Below are 19,235 nucleotides of genomic sequence, written 5' to 3' on the forward strand. Positions count from 1 at the left end.
TGAATTTCTACCCAAGATTTTAGCAGAATTTATTTTGAATCAGCCTATTCAACTCCTAGAATTCTTTCCCAGTCCTGATACTTACATTATGATTTGATGCTGATGATGTAATTATCATATTACCTTTCCAGGACAAGTCCTTTCAGGAATTTTCCTGTACTCGTGATACTTGCAGATAGGGTAAGGGTTAGGGCTAAAGGATAACCATTTAGATGGACTTTGAGAAGACCAACTCTATGAGGTCCTGCCAAGCATTATTCAAGTTAGATCCACAGAGTTCAGGAAGCTTTTGTTGTTCCTTAAAAATCATCTCTGGCCCTGGACAAACATAAGATTTCAAATGTTTCAAACTCCTTTTAGCACCACAAACAGTGAATATATGAATGTTCTTGGCTAAAGAAGCACTTATAAAATGGCCAAAGTGCTTCAAAAATGATAATCCTAAAAAACCTCTTTAAAGCACTGCCTTTTGAAGTGCTTCTTGAGATGCCTGTACACTCCTTGGACCATATCAGGGGGGATGCTCGGTCCTCCAGGACAGTGGGATGAATAGCCAGTGGGTGCTCTCCTATGCACTTGAGTGTCCTTGATGAGCTCTGGAGAATGGAGGCCAAAAGAGGCATGCAGGGATTCTCCAGAGGGGACAGGCAGCAGGGCTCCATCACAGGCACATGTCTATGTGGCACTGAATTTGAAGCATTCCAAATTTGAGGGGAGCTTGGAGCACTTAGTCTGTCCATGGTCTCTGTTTCTGAAATTTGCAGCACTGCTATGTGATGATCAGACCACACGTTCACTAAACACTTGTCTTTGGACACCCACTTTGGTAGAGTTGTCCAGTAGTGTTAGTTTAAATAGGATTCTTTTACCCATCTTCAAGCCAGGAAATAACTGCTTGCTTGTGAGCAGACATAGTATCTATATGAATAATTCACTGAAAAAGAAATAACAGTCAGTCACTTTACATTAATCGTGGTTGCTTGAGGTACCTTGTCCGCATGGCTCACATCTTCTGCCGCGTTTTCTTGCTTTTGTGGAGTCCTTTACTGGGTTTCTCTACTGATGAAGGAACTGAGGAGCAGTAGGATTTGCTGTATCCTTTATGCCCTCAGGCTAAAGGAGCGAAGGGACATGCAGAGTGCAAGCCACTGACAGTTTCCCAAAAGATCCAATTTCTTGCTCATGAGATGCATGTGCACAAGAAACTGGAGCTATGTAGACAGTCCATCTTGCCACCATTCCCCAGCTGCCAAATTTCCAGACCTGTGGGGGAGCCCTGCAGGCCAAATGACATGGCCCTGTGAGCCAGATTGTGCCCGTGCAGGGAGTCACTTCATGGACCATGGTCCTCCATGCCTATGGACTGACATGATGTGCTGACCCCATGCTGGATCAGACTCATGGACTGGCCCCATGCCAAAGAGCCAGAAGTTTGAGCAACACTGCCCTCAATAATGCTGGGGTAGATGGATTAGAATGCATCATAAGGTTTGTATGAATGCGAGAGATCAACCCTATATTGCCGTATTTACCTGAAACCAAGGTGACTTTGAATTTAAGAATTCTACCCCCTCCCCCCCCCCCCCCCCCCCAAAAAAAAAAAAAAAATTATTAGATTCTGTTAGGCTTGGCAAGCCGGTCAGTTGACAGGTCAAATATTGTCAATTGACTGCATATTTTTTGACCAGTCAAAGATTATAGCAACTTTACAAAAAAACTACAATGTTGTGGTTTTCTTAACACGTTTTTCATGGAAAATTTATGTTTTTTCTGTGTATTATTTGGACCCATTGGCAATTTTTGACAATTTTTGACTGATTATATGACCAATGAAATACCCAACCCTAAGTTCTATACATGGAAAACTAGTGGAAGATTATCTTAAATTCATTCCCTGCACTGCTGTGGAGGGGAAAACAGAGACAAGGGGTAAGGGGCTAGACCCCTGTCCCTTGTCTCCCCATGCCTGTGCTTGTCCTCCCTGCTGCCTACCCCTCTGTGCCTGTGCCTACTCCCAATTCCCTACCTCCATCACCCCCTGCTACCCCTGCAGCCTACCCCTCATTCTTTGCCTCCCCATCCCCATCTTCCCCACTTCTGCCTGCCCTCACCATCTGCCTCCCCAGTCCCTGTCTGTCTCCCCCCTGCCCTCCTCCATGTCTGACCCCTGCTGCCTGTCCTGCCCCCCCAATGCTTCTGCCTTCCCTTACCTTCTGCTGCAGCTCTGCTCCTCCTGGGCAGTCAGCAGCAGCGTGGCCCTGGCCTAGCCAGGGAGAAACAGCAGCAGCTCCAGACTTGGTTGGGGCTGGAGGTACCAGAACAGAAGTAAAGGGGTTGGGGGCATGAGATGAGCATGTAGACATAGACATGGGGGTAGGAGTGGGGCAGACAGGCTGCAGGTCCACCCTCACGCCCACAGTGTCCCTTACACTCCTCCCAGTACTGAGCCTCCTCCCCCACCAAATGAGCCATTCTGGCCTAGGGCAAGAAGACTCAGCTCCAGGTTCAGCTCCGAGTCTGGGGCCAAAGCTGGAAGTGAACCAGTGCCTGCCCCGAGCAGGTACTTGAATCCCAAGATGAGCCTTCTTCCCCCTTCCCCCCCGTATGCTGACTGGGGACAAAAACTATCTTGGATTGAGTAGATACAATACAGGCTTGAGTGTTAATACCTTGTGTTCATTTGGATTGAAAGCTGTATTCTAGAACTACGTAAGATTGAACAAGGGCTTGGGGCTGAGAGAACCTGTAGAACTGTTTGTGTCCCATTATTTGTCACCTTTTCCTTGATGCCTCGAAATTTGAATGAGACATTTCTGTAGGACCAGGATTTACTCTGACATTAAAGATTCTTCTATAGACTCTACAGTGAAAAGGAAGACAATCTTGTTTTGAAAATGATAGTTAAATGAGTGAATTCTCCGCAGGCTGAATAGGAAGGTTTAGTTGTTGATTAAAAAGTTAGTGTCATATGAAGTCCCAGTTTTATTGAAGTCAGTGCTAAAATCCCAGTTGAATTTTCAAAAGAAACCATGTTTAATCCATCCATAATACTTTAAGTACTGATACTTTGTATTTCTTTAGCATAAATTCTGCTATAAGAAATCAGAGCTGGTTTCACCTCTGTAGCCTGAAGGAAATGGCTAATTATCTGCAGCTCAGAAAGAAAATGAATTGGTGTGACTGAAACCATCTTCATCCTTAGCACAAAGGGGCTAGTACAGGAAAAGCTTAGTGATTTTCTTTTGAATTACCTGGGACTCAATTTAAAGTAGAAAAGATCCTTAAGCTCTTTTTGTCTGTTACTGGATCAAGTGTTTTTGCTACAGACGGACTTGCTGATAAGGAAGACCACACACAGCTTGTTAAAAGGGGTAGTGTGTTGTGCTGATGTGAAGATAAGAGTTTCTATCTTCCTTGGTTTAGCCTGAGTGCTGTTAAAGCAGCCAAGTACATGAATAGTAAGGAAGACTGTTTTATGTAGCCAAGTGACCGATTCAGGGTCAACAGTCACAAACACTGGAGGAAATTGTGTTCAGGTTCCCTCGCGCAAACGGCAAGTTTGTTAAAATGAGGTGGTCTCTTGAGGGGAAAATGGCAGAAGGCTGGAACATCCTTCCGTACCTACTATAAACCAGATTATTTGGGTTTTTTTCAGTTTTTCTGGCCCTTTTGGTATTACCTTAGTATAGCAGAGTGCCGAACTTTAAATTTAAGCAACATGCCAATTGTCTGTGCAGATAGGAGACAGAAAGACCTCTCCCTCTGGCCCCAGGATCACTAAAGGTGGACATTGATATCTCTATTATCCTGCTGATCCCTCCAAAAAGACAATAGATTCCAAGAGCACATTCTTGCAGCTGCTTGTTTAAATGCTTGAAAGCAGAAGCCATTGGTATTTGGGAAATCATATGGACTTCTAATAATAAATCTATTTTAAATGGCAGTACCTCAGTCCTCTCGGCAGTACTTAAGTCCTGTATTCTCGTTTGCTGTCCAGAAAGAAGGAAAGACACTATTTACTATAGTTTGTATGCATCTTTGTTTGTTTTCTGTCTTGCATTTTAATATTGACATTGTATGACTTTAAAGCATTAAAGCTTGTTATAAAATACAGTGCCACATGACAGTTACTACTTTGGTGCACAGATACTAAAATTAACAGAAGAAATTCCCAGGCTTTCCAGTATCATGTTGGCGAATATAAACCTTGTGTGTGGATTTAAGAGCTTTGGTCAAGGCTTCTACCTAGAAACATAAATAAGAATATCAGGAGAGGTGTGCAGAGTTCATGTGTTTTTTCTGATCTTACTTGTGCTCTTCATGTTGCTTTTCCTAAGCTCTTATACCTTGCCCATACAGAAATATAGCTAGAACGGACTTTGGGAGGTTATCAGTCTTGCAAGGAACATCCCTCTCTAAACCATCTTAGACATAGGTTTGTCTAACCTGCATTTATATTCATTTACATGCACTATCTGCACTTTTTAATCTAATGAGCAGGGGCTTTGCAAATATGATGGCTTGCAACGTTCTGAATGTTATAAAGGGTGTGGTGGTAAATGTGTTCTAGTGATGGGTGAACTGAGGTGCTGAGTGGCCAGATGACTTTTTCTGGTTACAAAGTTGGAAATAGAACCCAGGAGTCCAGCTGTCTTCTTAATGTCACCTCTAGCTTGCATTCCTTTTTTTTTTTTTTTTTTTGAGATAAAAATCCTAAAAGTTTAAAGCTAGAGGACACTCTTCACCTTTCTTTTCAGCTTCATTATTTTCCTTGAGAAATTTACTAAGGGAAATGACCAAACCCAATAAGGCAAAACACATAACTCGATATGCTGGTTGACTTTGTTTTCTATTGGATAGGCTAGTGTGGTCATAATACAGTGCTTGCTCTCTTTAAATAGTTTATTGCTATTTACTACTACTCAGAGAATGGAACTGCTTCACTAAGCCCTAATGGGACTAGCAAAGTAAGGAGAATAATAAAATCCTCAGTTTTGTATAAGCACTTAATGTATCATATCTTTACAAATTTCATAACTACTTGTATTGTTTGATGCCTATTATAACTTAATACCATGGCATGTTACATCTTTGATGGAAAATGAAATTGAATCTTTTTTAATGGAGGGTAAAATGCTTGTTCACCTGTAAGTTGAATTGCACCGTTGGTTCAAATGCATATCTGGTTTCCCCAGACCTCACACACATCCTTCCATTTTTTAAAAAAAACCTATAATGCTAGCAAAAGTTTTTGCCAAAATCATGGATGACTTTCTACCTGCTGAAAATAATTTTAGGATGATCATGCAGCTAACAGGAGCTATTCAATAGTACCACTGATTTGTTTCTCTGATCTCATTGGGTTTTGTAATATTGTTCAGCTTCATGGCACAAATTTATTTTAGCCATTCTTATGGACTGTTAATAAAGTCAGACCTTATGGCCCTTCATTGACAGCATTCCCTAAATCAGTATCTTGCTGTCTATTGTTCTTTGTTTAAAAGTCTTTTTACCAGTTTTCAGTCCATGTGACACTTCTTATCTAACCAATTCACATTAGTTTTCCAGTTTTATTTAATGATGATGATTTATATTGTATGCTTTATTAAAAGGCAGATAAGTTACATTGTCATTAAAACATATTTATCTAGCATTACATTTCTTTGTGTTCAGAAATAGTATTCAATGGCTGTAGGAAGGTGGCCAGGGCTTGAGAGGTGGGCACCCAATTTTACTAGATAGGGAAATTATGTATTTTGGAACTGTTGATTAATACATAGGATCATAGACATGTTAGGGACCTTCTGGGTCATTGGATCCAATTCCTTTCTGTTGCAGGCAACCATGTCTTATACTCCATTTTGTAAACGTATCAAGCTCCATCTTAAAAGTGGTTAGATTTTTTGCCTGCACTATTGGAAGGCTGCTTCAACCCTGCTGTTCTGAGGATTAAAAACCTTCTAATTTCCAGCCTAAAACGATTCATGGCCAGTTCATACCCATTTTTTCTCTTCACCTGTAGCTGGAAACCAGGGTGCTCAACACCCAGCCTGCAAGCCAGATCCAGCCCCTGGGTCATGGGGAGCCTTGCAGACCACAGCCCTGTGTACTTGAACAGGCGCACAGGGTTGTATGGGCTCAATCTGGGTATATGGGGGTAGCACAGGGCCCTAGGGCCTGACCCCAGTATGCAGGGACCAGCTGAGGCTGTGTGGGGTCCAGTCCTGGTGTGTGGGGTCTGATCAAGCCTGTAAACCAGCCCCACAGCATGCAAAACATTGAGCACCACTGGCTTAAATAGCTCTAAGCTGTACAGTCCAGTACTGCTTGTCTTGTCTGTATATCTGTATTAAGCCAGTCTGTTTTCTTATATTTTATATTTTCATATTTTAGACTCCATGACAGGAAGATGTGTATAATAGGCCTAAGCATCCTAATGGAGTTGCAAAATCGGCCCCCTGCAGTAGATGCTGTGGCTGCTCAGATTGTTCCTTCAATCCTTCTCTTATTTCTGGGATTAAAGCAAGTGTGTGCATCACGCGAGGTCACAGTACCTGAAGAGCATGCTAAAGATGAAAAGCACATTGCAGAAGACAATGGTAAAATCTCTCCTTTTCACATAGTGTATTTTGTCTGGATTTAATTTAAAGGGCATATGAAATTGCCATTCATTGTAAGCCTTTAGCTAGTCTGCTGGATTACCTATGGCTTGGTTTCCCGGGTGTATCCTCTTTTGAATTGATCCATACTCCTAATGTTAATGCCAAAGCCTTTTCTAAATATGTACGTGCAACTTTCCAGAAAGAGCAGTATTATTTTCAAAATAAAACCTGCAGAACTAGGGAACCCGCTTTGTATACCAGTATGTAAGAGAAACCTAGCCTTTCACTCACAGGCCAGCAGGAATTTGGTAGTGCTATAGTAACAACATTCTTGGTCCCTGGAAAGAAACAGTCCCTAGTAGCTTCCTTTTCAGCAGTTTAAAGAGTAAGGTTAATGGACTTGGAAGGGTCCTTCCCCCCAGATGGAGGCTGGCACAAGCAGTGAGTAGATTTGCAAGGCAGAGATTAAGATAACCAGGGATACTGGGATGGGGAAACATGAAATTGAGAGAATTTGCTCCTGAGGAAGATTTACATGACAGATATTTGTGGATATGTGTAATTTGCTAGCGTCTCAGGTTAGGAAGGGTTACAGTGAATTGTATTTAGACAGTAACCATTGCAGACGTGATTGTGCTGCAGTTGAGCTGCCTCCTTTTATTACAGCTCAGGAATTCAGTATGGTAACTACATAGTTGTTTTCACTGGCTGTGTGCTCCTAAACTCCGTGCCTTGTAATTTGCCTTCCAAATCATTCTCCCCATTGCCAACACAACATATTTTGTCCAGCTGACAAAAGAGAAACATGCTTTTAGCTTCAGTTTTATCTAAAAACTTTATCTTAAGTCAGTTAGCAATATTTGGAATCATAGTTCAGGCATGGTAGTCCTGAGTTGCGCACTTAAATTAACTATCCTCTTAAGCTTGAGAATAATACAGATGAATATCCATTTTTTTCAAAAGCACTATTAAGTATGTACATTCTTGTGGACATAATGGTCTCATATGGTGAACCAGTAAAGAGGCTCTTTTTGTGTTAATTATTTTGTGAAATCCTTGCTTGTGTTCATATAACATTTTTAGGTTATCAAAACTGAGTGAATGTGCAATTACAGAAGCACTGTGAAGGTTGTTAGGTAATAAATTTGATGGGCATTTTTTCTTTCTACCTGATATCTGTTTATAAAATCCATGTGAATCTTTATTTACTGTATTTACTAAACAGTAAAATGACAGTTTACTTTTATTAATATAAAAAAGGAAACTTGTTAAAAGTCTCAAGTTCCTGAACATTCTCAGAGGCACAAAATAGTTCTCTTATAAGAACAATTTTTAGGTTTCAGACTTCTCAAGCATTATTAGTAAAAAAAAAAAAAAAAAAAAAAAGGTAACTTTAAAATTGTATAAAATACCATGCGGAATTCCTTTGTCCGGGTTTTCTTTTCTCTCTCTCTCTCTCTTTTTTAAGTGTGGCTCCTTCAGACATATTTTGTTTCTTAATATTTAAGTAATTCATGTAAGCATTATTTAAAAGACCCAACACATTAACCTGTTTACAGAAGAGATCCCAAGTGATGAAGAGGAGACCAATGAAGTGGGCCAGGCAATGCAGGAGAATCATGGAGGAGGTGGTGGCGGAGGAGGGGATGAAGCCGATGATGAGGATGACGATGACGATTGGGATGAAGATGCATTAGAAGAGACTGCTCTAGAAGGATTCAGTACCCCTCTTGACCTTGAGAATGGTGTAGATGAATATCAGTTTTTTACACAAGCACTATTAAGTATGTACATTCCAGTGGACATATTGCTCTACTATGATAAACCAGTATAGAGGCATCTTTGTGTTAAACATTTTGTAAAAGCCTTACTTACATTAATGTAATTTCTTAGATTACCCAAACTGAAAATAACTGATGAGCTTGTTTGTGTGTTTCCTTCATCATTTAAGCTGCCGTTCCTATTTGAATGTCCCTTAGCTTAGATGTTTGAAAAATCAGACTTTCTGCTAGTCAGCTTCACTTTTTAACTCTCTTATTCTAATGTAACCCTGGAGTCTTTGGATAGTGAATACTGAGGGGAATGTTCAGTGATCTGTAGACATCAAACTAATGTTCTGATTGAAAATGGGACTCTGTCATGTTTTCTTTTACAACTTTGGAAAAAAATGTAAGTGAATGGCCCTAAACTATTTAACAATGTCCTTTGAATAGAGTATAGCTATGGTGTTGTTGTTACTGCGCCATTTTTTAGTATTCCCTTTTGGAAGTACTAAAGGTTAGTACTTTCTCATGAATGGTTATTTTTAGGCACTACTTCGCCATAGCGATGCATTATAATGGGGGAGTGCGTTGCTACTGAAACATAGCTGTGGCATCACAGGTTTTGCCCGCGGATGCTACATTACTGTAGTCATGTGTAGATGCACCCACAGTTATCTTTATTTATGATTTTCTTCTTCCTGTCTCTCTCATGTTCTTCTGAAGTGTAGGCTGGTAATTAGGCCTGTGCGAATAGGAAGGTATTCAATTCAGATTTGGATTCGGCTGATTCAGAGGACAGTGATTCGATTTGGTGATTTGAATCACTGTCCCCATTCGATTCAGCCAAATCAGAATCAGAGATTCGGCACTGATTCTGAGATTTGTATCTGCCGGGGAGAGGCAGGCACAGCTGGACGGCTGCAGGTTCTTCTGTGGCTCCTCCGGCTGTGCCTGCCTCTCCCTGGGTGGGGGTGAACCGTGGGAGAAGCCCCCATGGCTGCCCTGCCTGGCCCCATCCCCGGCCCAGCCCAGCCCCCAGCACTTAAAAGAAAAAAAAACCTCCACACACCGGCTGCAGCAGCAGGGATCAGGGCCTCTGAGGGCTTGTGGCAGAGCCCCTCTGCGTAGCATGGCAGTTGCCCCATGGCGCGGGTGCAATGCAGTTCAGCAGGGTATCTGGGAGCTGGGGCCGATCTGAATCTCCAAATCTCTCCAAATCTTTTCCGAATCGATTCGGAGGCTTCAAATTCGATTTGAACGTTTTAATGGGTCTCCCGATTCGGATTCAGATATTTGGCCACTGAATCAGGCCAAATCTCCTCCAAATCGGTAATCACTCTTTATCCACTCCTTCTTTTGATAGCGGTGCAGAGCCGGGATGCAGCCTGGTACCACTCACTAACAGCACCACTTAGCGATGATCAGAAGAAACAACTTCAAGAAATTTACACACTGGCAGAACAGCGGCGAAATGCAGCAGGTCAGTCATATTTCTGGGGCTATTTTATGTGTTGTAGGGACTCCAGGACTGCATATAGAAGTGTTACCTATATAATTGTAACACATCTATATGCAGTCCTGGACATGCACACGCATGCATTATATAACATGCATCCGTATATACTGTTGAGCCTGGGTCTTAGATAAAACTTAACTATAAATTATGTGTATTCCTGTGGTGTCCCTCTGCTCTGAGGTTGTGTTGGAATCATAGAGAAGTAGGGCTGGAAGGGACCTCCAGCAGGATGGATTTGATTTAAATTAGATTTAAATCATGATTTAAACCACAGTTTAAATCACTGGTCAGGAAGCCTCAATTTAATTGTTTTCTACAAAAACATTTCTGTTGTTTGATATCCTGTATTTAACTTCTTGAAACTTTGCACTTTTAGAGAAAGGTAAGGGCTTGACTGTGTGTACACAGACTTGCAGAGAGACAAGAAGGCTGTGGGTAATCAGATCTGTTATTTCTCATCTCCATATACTGCTGTCAGCAAGGATGTTATCTCTGGAGACAACAAACTCTCCCTATGCCTGAAGAAGGGTGTGTGTGTCCAAAACCTTACAAAGAACAATTTTTCCAACTATTTAGTTGGTCCAATGAAAGATATCACATCTAGATAAAAGTACCTTGTCTGCCTATGATCTCTGGAGACACAGATCCACAGTTTGAGAACTGAAACTAAGCATTACAGAGATGCTTAATGGGATCTTCTCAACTGAGCATTAAGTCCCATTGGGTAGAGTGATTTTGTTTGATTTTTACTAATCTATAGAGGAGCCTCTGGGAACCCCATAATATTGGGCCCCTGATACAGCCCATGGCTTGTTGTGACCTATATATAAAACTTCTAAAAAGGTTACAAGACTATATTGTCTCAAACAGTATATAATTAGAAGTTATTATCCCTATTCCATGATGATATCTTTGAGCTTTATCATAAATTAAAACTATCTTTATATGTTTTTTTTTAAGTATCTTAAAAAATAAAAAACATGATTAAATAAAAAAATATGATTTAAATAAAAAAAAATCCAACCCCCTGCCTGAGGCAGGTTCATCTATATTCATTCAATAGGTTGACTCCTCTCTGGCAGATGGAACCCTTTAAATAGGGTCTGAGCTGGATTTTCAGATTCAGATTGTTTAAGTGGAGAGTCGATTAAGGCTGTCAGAACTGTTAGCTATCCCTGTGTTCAAGAGTATGATAAACCATAGTATATTTAATGCATTTAACGTTTTGCCACTAAAAGTACTTATGCATAATAAATAGACAAAAAGAGACATGCATTGCTGGAAATAAATTCTTGTGCAGAGTAATGTCATGTATAGTTATTCTACAATTAAGTCATCTCTCAGTCTCCGTTTAGAGCTACATGTCTGTGTTTATATGTAAAATTGTAGTAGTAGATTATATTTTTTTATCACTGCAACTGCATGCTAAGACTGAAGCTTTTGTGGCAGCAGAGAGAGTTTGATTCATAATCTTCTGAGCAGGGCTGTGTAGAAGAGAGAGATTTGCCCTACACAAACCACTTTTATATCTTTTTTTTTCTTTCAGTCAATTTTAGAGACTAAGACTATAGAACAACAAAGTGGCTACACATTTGACAACAAAGGACTCATCCCATCATTTAACTTTGGTGGAAGTGCTCCTGGTGGCAACTGAAGGAGAAGCTGTAAAGGACTGTGGGAAGGGTCTCATCATTGCATTCTTATTCTGAGTGGTTAGGGGAGGGTAATGTTATGCTGCAGAAGGTTCCCTGGGATACAGTGGTGCACTTCCCCCACCAGAATGCTCTTTCTAACCAGCTACTGTAATGTACAAATTCTTGTGGTGTTTTTTTTTTTAATTCGATGGACTGAAAAGAAAGTGTCCTGTCCTCAAGGAAATTGAATGACTGGGAGGGGCCCGGTTGAATCTAATTGAGTTGCACTTCTCAGGTTTTTGCCGTGCAGAATTGCTGGATTCATATGGATAACAGTGCCTTCTGTTGTACATGGATTGCCTGAACAAATGAATTTTAGAGCGCATTGTAATTTTTTAAGTGTAAGGACATTTCTAGATACACTGTAAGCCTTTGTTTCATGTTTTCCGGTTATCTGCCTTTTATTACATGACTTAGTTATATGTCAGTGGCATACACATTGCTGGATTCAAAAAAAAGTAATCTCAGCTTCCCTATTTGATGCAAAACTTTGTGTTGGGAAGTGTCTTTGGGAATTGTAAAACATACACTGGTGGTATCAAGGGTTCTTATTAATATGCAGATCTTCTACAGTCTTCTTAAATTATTTCCATTAGCCTCCAACTCAGCCCGTGTCCTTGAAATCTGTCTGCTGAAGGTACCCATTTTGAGTTGTAATGACACTCATGACCTTGCAGATTCTGATCCCAGACCAGCACTGATACTAACTTCCGTCTCCACAAATGGTGTCAGTGATCAAGCCTTTGCAAGTAGATGTTCTGCTGGACACCTTTGTATTTTCAGGTTTCTTGCTAAATACTGAGCTTTACAGATTCACACAGATTCATAGACGTTTAGGGCTGAAAGGGACTGTGTGAGATCATCGGGTCCAGCCCCTCTGCTCTGGGCAGGAAAGACTGCTGGGGTCAAATAACCCCAGCAAGGTGAGTATCCAGTCTCCTTTTGAAGATCTCGAGGGTAGGTGTCCACTGGGAGTCTATTCCAGAGTATGGTCACGTGAACTATTTGGGGATCCTGGAAATTCCTTTTAGTTTTTTTTAGTAACTCATCATTCCAGCTGTAGTACTGAACAAATAGAGTCCAAAACATTTAGAGCAATAATTTATCTTAATGGAGTGGGGGAAACCCTTCAAATCCTTACTCTTGTATATGTGAATTTCTGCTCTACATTCCATGTGGCCCTTCCTACCCTGTGTTGACATTTGGTCACCTGTTTAATTTTTTTGAGTTTAAAAGATTAGTCTCATATATTCGGAATGTATAACTGGGTGTTTGTTTATTTGTTTGCAAAACTTGTCTTTAACCAGACACCAAGTAAATATTGATTTGCATAGAACCCCCTTTACTCTGACTGATGAGTTAACAAGGTGAAATGATAGCGTTACTTAAAATGGTTAAGCATTTTAAAATGAGGATTGGAGATAGAATCTTTAGTTCAGATTTTGTGTCTTTGTGCACGTTCATTTGTTCAGGGCCCCAAAATATTTACCAGACAACTGTTAACCGGAGACTAACACGTAGAGTTGATGAGCCTTCTGTCTGGAATAATGCCTGCGTGAAAAAACTTGGCCCCTCCTTCCCCTTTCACCACAACCTCTGCTATTGCAGTGGGTGAGAAGGTGCCAGGCCTGGATCCTGTTCACAGCATTCATCTTTTATACTAACCTCTAGGCTGTAGATGTCTGATAAATCTGAAGCCCTCTCTTACCTGGCTGCTGGAAAAAGAGCATTTTCTCTTCTGCCCCCAGATCTTTACTACACTGGGGTAGAAGGTCCTCTACCACCTTACCCATTCCTGAGCCTTGTGTTAGGTGCACTCCAGAGCTGACCTCTGCTCCAGCTTTTACCGACTTTTCAAAGCAGCTGCCAAGTAAAAATAACTTGAATCTTTCAGTTTTTCACTACTGTATCCAGGTTTCTGAATAACAGATATGAAAATTGCTGTGACTTTTTGACATGTTTTTCCTTTGCTAAAGCATGAGAAAAGTTTGAAAGCTATGGGAGTGTGAATCTTCAAAAATGACAAATTTTTTTTACTGATCAATACGAGACCATTAAAAAGGCTTCATTATCAGATGACAGATGCTTGATCCTTTTTTAAAAATCAGGCACTTACATAATTTGTCACTTGAAAATGTAGCCCGGGAAATGTCTATTTTCAGTGTTAGGACAGTTTTACATCACTCTAGGTTCAATTTAATCTGAGTTTCTTTGAAACCATGGAAGCTAGAACCTTCTTCACAAATTTTAAAAACATTCTTCAGAAGTTGATGGCATTGATTTCCCTACCCACAATAGACAAGAGAAGCGTCTTTCCCCTCAGTAGGGATTAGGCAAGTATAATTCTTTGTTTATTTATGAAATGGTAGATTGTAAGGGAAATTTTCTTCAAGCCCTCTCCCTGCCAGAACACAGGAGGGAAAAGCTAGTTCAAACAGTGGCATAGTCCCAAGCTAGCTTTTAGGAAGTAACATGTTCAAGCAGATATCAACTCTTGCATAGTGGCATCTTTATGTCCACCCACTTGAACCCTGGTTGCTCCCAAACTCTGCTTCTTGTATACTTTTCAAATGAAATGCCAAGGAAATTTCATCCAGATGTTTCTTTCAGTGGGTTTTGATCTGCTGTGTGGTGTCTGGAATCTTTGCTGTCTATTTCACAGTTTGGGTCAGAGGCGATGTCGTAGGGGACAGTGCATGAAAAGGGTTAATAGCTCTCCCTTTCCCAAGAGATTCATGAGCAAATGTTTCCCCTGGCAAAAGCAAACATTAATTATTTTATTCCTTTTTTGAAAAGGGATTTCATTGAAGATTATTTATGGGGCCTCTAGCTTCCCCCTTTACATGTGGTTCTGTTTTAACATGATATGTGTACATTTATATATGATCATGATAGGTAAAGGAGTCTGGGGCTTTTCCTGAGTTGTGTCCAGCTTGTAGTGTGTTAAAGGGACCTGTCTTTGAAGCCAAGGTAACCACAAAATATCAGATACCAGCAACAGCGAACTGAGCATGATCTAATTCTCTTTGAAAATGCAGAGACTTATGAATGTATTGTAAAATAAAACAAAGGCTGATAACCAGTAACTTGTACTGCCCTGTGCCCATGCTCACTGATGTGTGAAAGTGATTATATGGATGCCATGGGAGCTTATGTATTAAATTAGCTTTGTGTAGGTAATTCTAGCAAGTGTTAATTTATATGATAAGCTTCTTTTTTTCAGATAAAATTAACTGGTCCTGGGTGTTGAATTTCAAATGCTGTTCTGTCGTTCTTAAAAGGAAAATAAGACTCACCAGAAGTTTTGGTTTTCTCTTTTTACTCTGGTGTCTTTTCTCTGAAAGGGGAAGAACATGGTCTGCTATCACAACAGAGCAAAACCTATAACTATAATGACTAGCTCCAGGAAAAAAAGCAGAGTATTTGACTAGAGAAAACGTGTCTACAGTCTGATTAAAATTGACATGTTATAGCCAAGTCTGAGACCAAACATGTCAACAATACAATACAGAGTGACAATGTGACATTTTTTCCTTCAGAAGGAAAAGGGTTTTTCTGGTGAGAGAGCTATAGAACTAAAGGAGTTACTACTCCTTTAGAGTTTACCATTTGTCCATGTGGAAAAGTTCAGTCTATTTGGTGGACTGATGGCTTACATAAACTATTAACAGACAACAGCAGATATTAGGACTGTAGGATTGTTGAGCCCTACAAGGTGTCTTGAGGCCCTTGTTAGCTTGATGAATTCTGGACAGCACGCCTCCTTAGTGCTCTCTCTGGTATCTTCCATCAAACCTTTAGCCTCAGAGGATGTTCAGAATGGGTAGAAAGGTAAAAAAACAACAACAACAAACAAAGTCTTAAAAGATTATAGCTGTGGGTCTCGTGCAGCCTGGTCTGATCATGAGTGCCTGTTTCTAGAGTCATACCTCTCCTTTGTCAAACACAGACAATACAAACATACCGACACCCTCCTTGACTGTAGCATGAGAGAAACAGTGCTTCCATAGTTAGTTCCTAATATGGACAAGTATTACAGATCCCAAAATGTACTTGGAGATGTGTCTTCTATCCCTTTGAATTTATCTTTTCTAAAAGTTGAGGTAAGAGTGCACTTACCAGAGTACAGAGTCCTAATTGCAAGAGAGGCCAGTCTTCCCAAATGGGAGCTTATGCATGACCAGGAATCAATCTGGAACAGAAAGAAGTAAAACAATATTTGTTTTATCAGCACATCCTGCGGCATCTCCTGCTAATGTCAAACAATACTGTGGCTCACTCCTCAGGGCCCTCTTGCTTCTTGATGGACACATCTACATGTGCACATTTATTGCATAGTAACCAAAATTTCTGTGCAGTATGGGTGCGTGTCTATACGTGCTTGCCCATACTGTGCAGTAAATGTGGCAATTTATGCTAAATATATGCCTGATTAGTTACTGCACAGTAACACGTGTGCACTCCTTACTGCACAGTAACATTGTGTGTATAGACTGACTTGGGACTAGCTTGAGTCCCAAGTCAGTACACACACAGGGTTAATGCACTTTAATGCCTGCATGTGTAGACACTGGCCTATTACCGCTTACTGTGGAGTAATTTACTGCACGGTAAATTTAAATTGGCGTAAATGCACATGTAGACACTCCTGATGAATGATACTTTAAGTCCAAGATCCTTTGTGGCTCTTCAAAAAGGCAGTGAATTATAGTTCTCTAATCTCAGGAAAGTATATGAATGATGCATCTACTGTAACAGCTTCTCAACTGAGTAGAACAACACCTAATACACCTGGTGACAGTACTCCCTGGCATGTTGTATTTTGTCTCAAGCAGATGAACCATATTAGAGACAAATCTTATATCAACAGCAGTGAAGCCCGCCATATTGTTTCTTTTAGAAAGAAATCAGAAAGACATAGACAGAATGTATGACTTGGTCAAGTTCCTGTTTTTATACCCTCTTCCAAGAAGTTGCTGGTGAAAACAAAATACACTATAAAGGAAGAAAGAGCTAAAAAAAAAAAAAGCCTGTTGCACTGGAGAGAGAGAGATCTGCGTTGCATGGATGTAATCAGAATGCTCGCAGACTGCATATTCATGTGATTTAAGACAGCGTAGATTGAGCCAATGCACAGCATCTCTGATATTTAACAGCTTGTTTAAGTAGGAGGGAAGACTAAAAACTCACTGCTTTCTAAAACATAATAGATGTGATTTCATTCTTACCAAAACAGTTTAACAAACTCTTTGGATAGTATTACAGGTTACCTTTTAACTGTCAAGAGGTGCTTAAGATGGGAGCATTCACAGGGTGTTAACCTGTGCTAAGTACCCTCTAAACATTTTAAAGGTATGCCACTTCCACTGAGAGTTATCTTCCATCTGTTTTACCCAGGTCATTTCAGAATGTTGTTAGTCTGCTCCAGGGAGATGAAACCCTCTATTTTCAGTCCTTCAGCATCCCAGGATATACCATTCTCAGCCTTTCCCACTCCTTTGCTCCATGAGCAAACTTTCAACTTTCTTGAACTCTACTGCCCAATTGGGTGGTGCTGGTCCCAAGCCAACACTCCCTCCCCACCCACAAGGGGTGCAACCATTCTGAACACCCAAGTGCAGCTCATCAGTTTGCTGCTTACACTGGCACTCGGGTGGAAACAGCAGCAGCAATCCTGCTGCCTACCTCCATGAAAGGAGAGAGCCAGAGAATGGAAACTATTCTCAGCTGGGTCTCAGCTCTGCCCTGGTATGAATACTAACCCAACCTCAGCCCACCCCAACCCAATTCAGCGAAACATGTGTGACATTTTTAATTCTTTTTTTCACTCCTTTCTCTTTATTTCTCCCCCCTGCCATTCACTTAAAAAAAACCCTAAAAGACCTTTCCCCTCTTACCTATGACTCTGGTTGGCCCTTGCTGGCTGTGGAGTGAGAAGCCAGAGCCCCCATGTTTGTTTCTCTGCCTCTGAGATATATGCCACCCTCCCTACTCCTCTTTTACCCAGAGGAGGGATAGTGTTGGCACCTGTCCACACCCCTGCCTGCCAGCCCCTCTAGTAACAAGTCATAGTTGTGCAGTAGGGCTGTGTGAAGCTTCAGTAGCTGATTCAATTTGGAGAAGATTCGGCCTGATTTGGTGACCGAATTTGAATTGAATTGGGAAGCCAGTTAAAAACAAAATTAAAGCAAACAGACATAGATGCCCTTTGCCTGCCTGGGGTTCCCGGCTGGCAGAGGTATGCTCCAAACGTTGTCCCACAGGATCGGGCCCTAGCCACTCAGGAGCAGCAGAGACTTAACCCTGCAGGACAATGGGCAACATCTGTTTCATTTGGCAACATCTGTTTATAGCCTTTATGTTACTCTGAGTTTCAAGGATCATTCATAACAAAATAACCAGCTATTCCCTGACTGACAGTTTTTGGGCAATGGCAATTCAGAGAATCCTCTATAAGATTACAAATTGTGGTGAGGCGGGCAAAAGTTTTTCCATTTGAACCAGTGGGAGGAATTTATATATGTTTTCAGTTCATATATCCTCCATTCTTAATTTCAGGCAGTTCTAAGCACTATTGTATATTTCTCCCTCTTGAAGAGTGCTTTAATAGGCATGAATGAATCCTAAATCAAGCTTTAAGTTCACTATAGTGTTATAAACCCACACAATACTGTGCTACAGCAGGAGAATTAGAAAGTGAAACTGGTTAGTGGATTGGCATTGCCTGTTTGCTGAAGGATGTGCAAAAGAATGAACTATGTGATAAATGGTAAAAAAAAAAAAAAGAGTCAGAAACTATAGTCCATGTTTAATTATTACAGATATTGAGTAACAAAATGCATTGTTGGATAGTGATTGCATCTATTTTTTCAATGTTCTGATTTTCGACATCCCTGCCCTCACTCAAGTATAATAGTAACTTATTCCATTTGTAGTCCTTTTGATTTCAGTGAGACTGTTCACTGTTAAGATATTTTAATAGTCGTTCCTCATTGTTCAAACGCATGCGTCATTTGTTTTGCTTTGTTCTGCTTAAATTGGGCAGTTTCCGTGACTTACAGCTTTTGTTATTTATTCCCACATTTTATTCTTTATACAGACAGACCTTGAGAATGAAAAATAACAAGAAAAAACATCAGAGTATTTTAAAATTAGGTGGTAAAGTACTTGACCTGGTTATTTTTAGAGAAGTGAAGTACAGTGGACTTTGAAGCAAACTAAATATTTGTACAAAAAAGAACAAGGTAAAGAAACCAACATAAAACAATTAAGACTCAGTCCTTTGATTACAGTTGGAAAGGTTTTTGTGGTTTTTCACAGCCAAGGAATATGTGAACATCACTTTGGATTCCATATAATTTTAGAAACATGCTTGACACAAATTGTCTGAAATAAAGCTTGGCTTAAAAAGAGTGGCCACACATTTTTCTTGTAAATTATACTAGCCGTTTCTCCATTTCTGCACTGAATAAAGAGAAACCACACCATGCCGAGCTCATATTGCAGGATTGGGACCACAGCCTGAATCCTTCAGCAGTGAGTCGAACTTAGATTGTAGTAATAAGCAAATGATGAACGTAACTTGCCAACAGACCTTTTTTCTAACAGAGGGAAAGTTATATGGTATATTTCTAGACTCCGTTAAATTAGTCTAAACATT

The 19,235-nt window shown here is 40.5% G+C and overlaps 1 protein-coding gene across 2 annotated transcripts in view; it reads left to right on the plus strand.

Annotated features, from left to right (window-relative positions):
• The window catches only part of IPO8 (importin 8), a 70,307-nt gene extending 55,474 nt beyond the window's left edge, over positions 1-14,833 (plus strand). The window contains exons 22-25 of one of the 2 annotated variants that reach the window (XM_019489376.2): positions 6,394-6,599; positions 8,162-8,386; positions 9,729-9,845; positions 11,428-14,833. In XM_019489376.2, the coding sequence (XP_019344921.1) occupies positions 6,394-6,599; positions 8,162-8,386; positions 9,729-9,845; positions 11,428-11,444 (565 nt within the window). In that variant the 3' untranslated portion in view covers positions 11,445-14,833. The remainder of the gene's footprint in view (positions 1-6,393; positions 6,600-8,161; positions 8,387-9,728; positions 9,846-11,427) is intronic. The other variant, XM_019489377.2, reaches the window with a different exon arrangement.
• Positions 14,834-19,235: the final 4,402 nt, after the last annotated feature.

The sequence above is a fragment of the Alligator mississippiensis genome, chromosome 4, assembly GCF_030867095.1.
Source record: "Alligator mississippiensis isolate rAllMis1 chromosome 4, rAllMis1, whole genome shotgun sequence".
In the NCBI taxonomy this organism is placed as follows: Eukaryota; Metazoa; Chordata; order Crocodylia; family Alligatoridae; genus Alligator; species Alligator mississippiensis.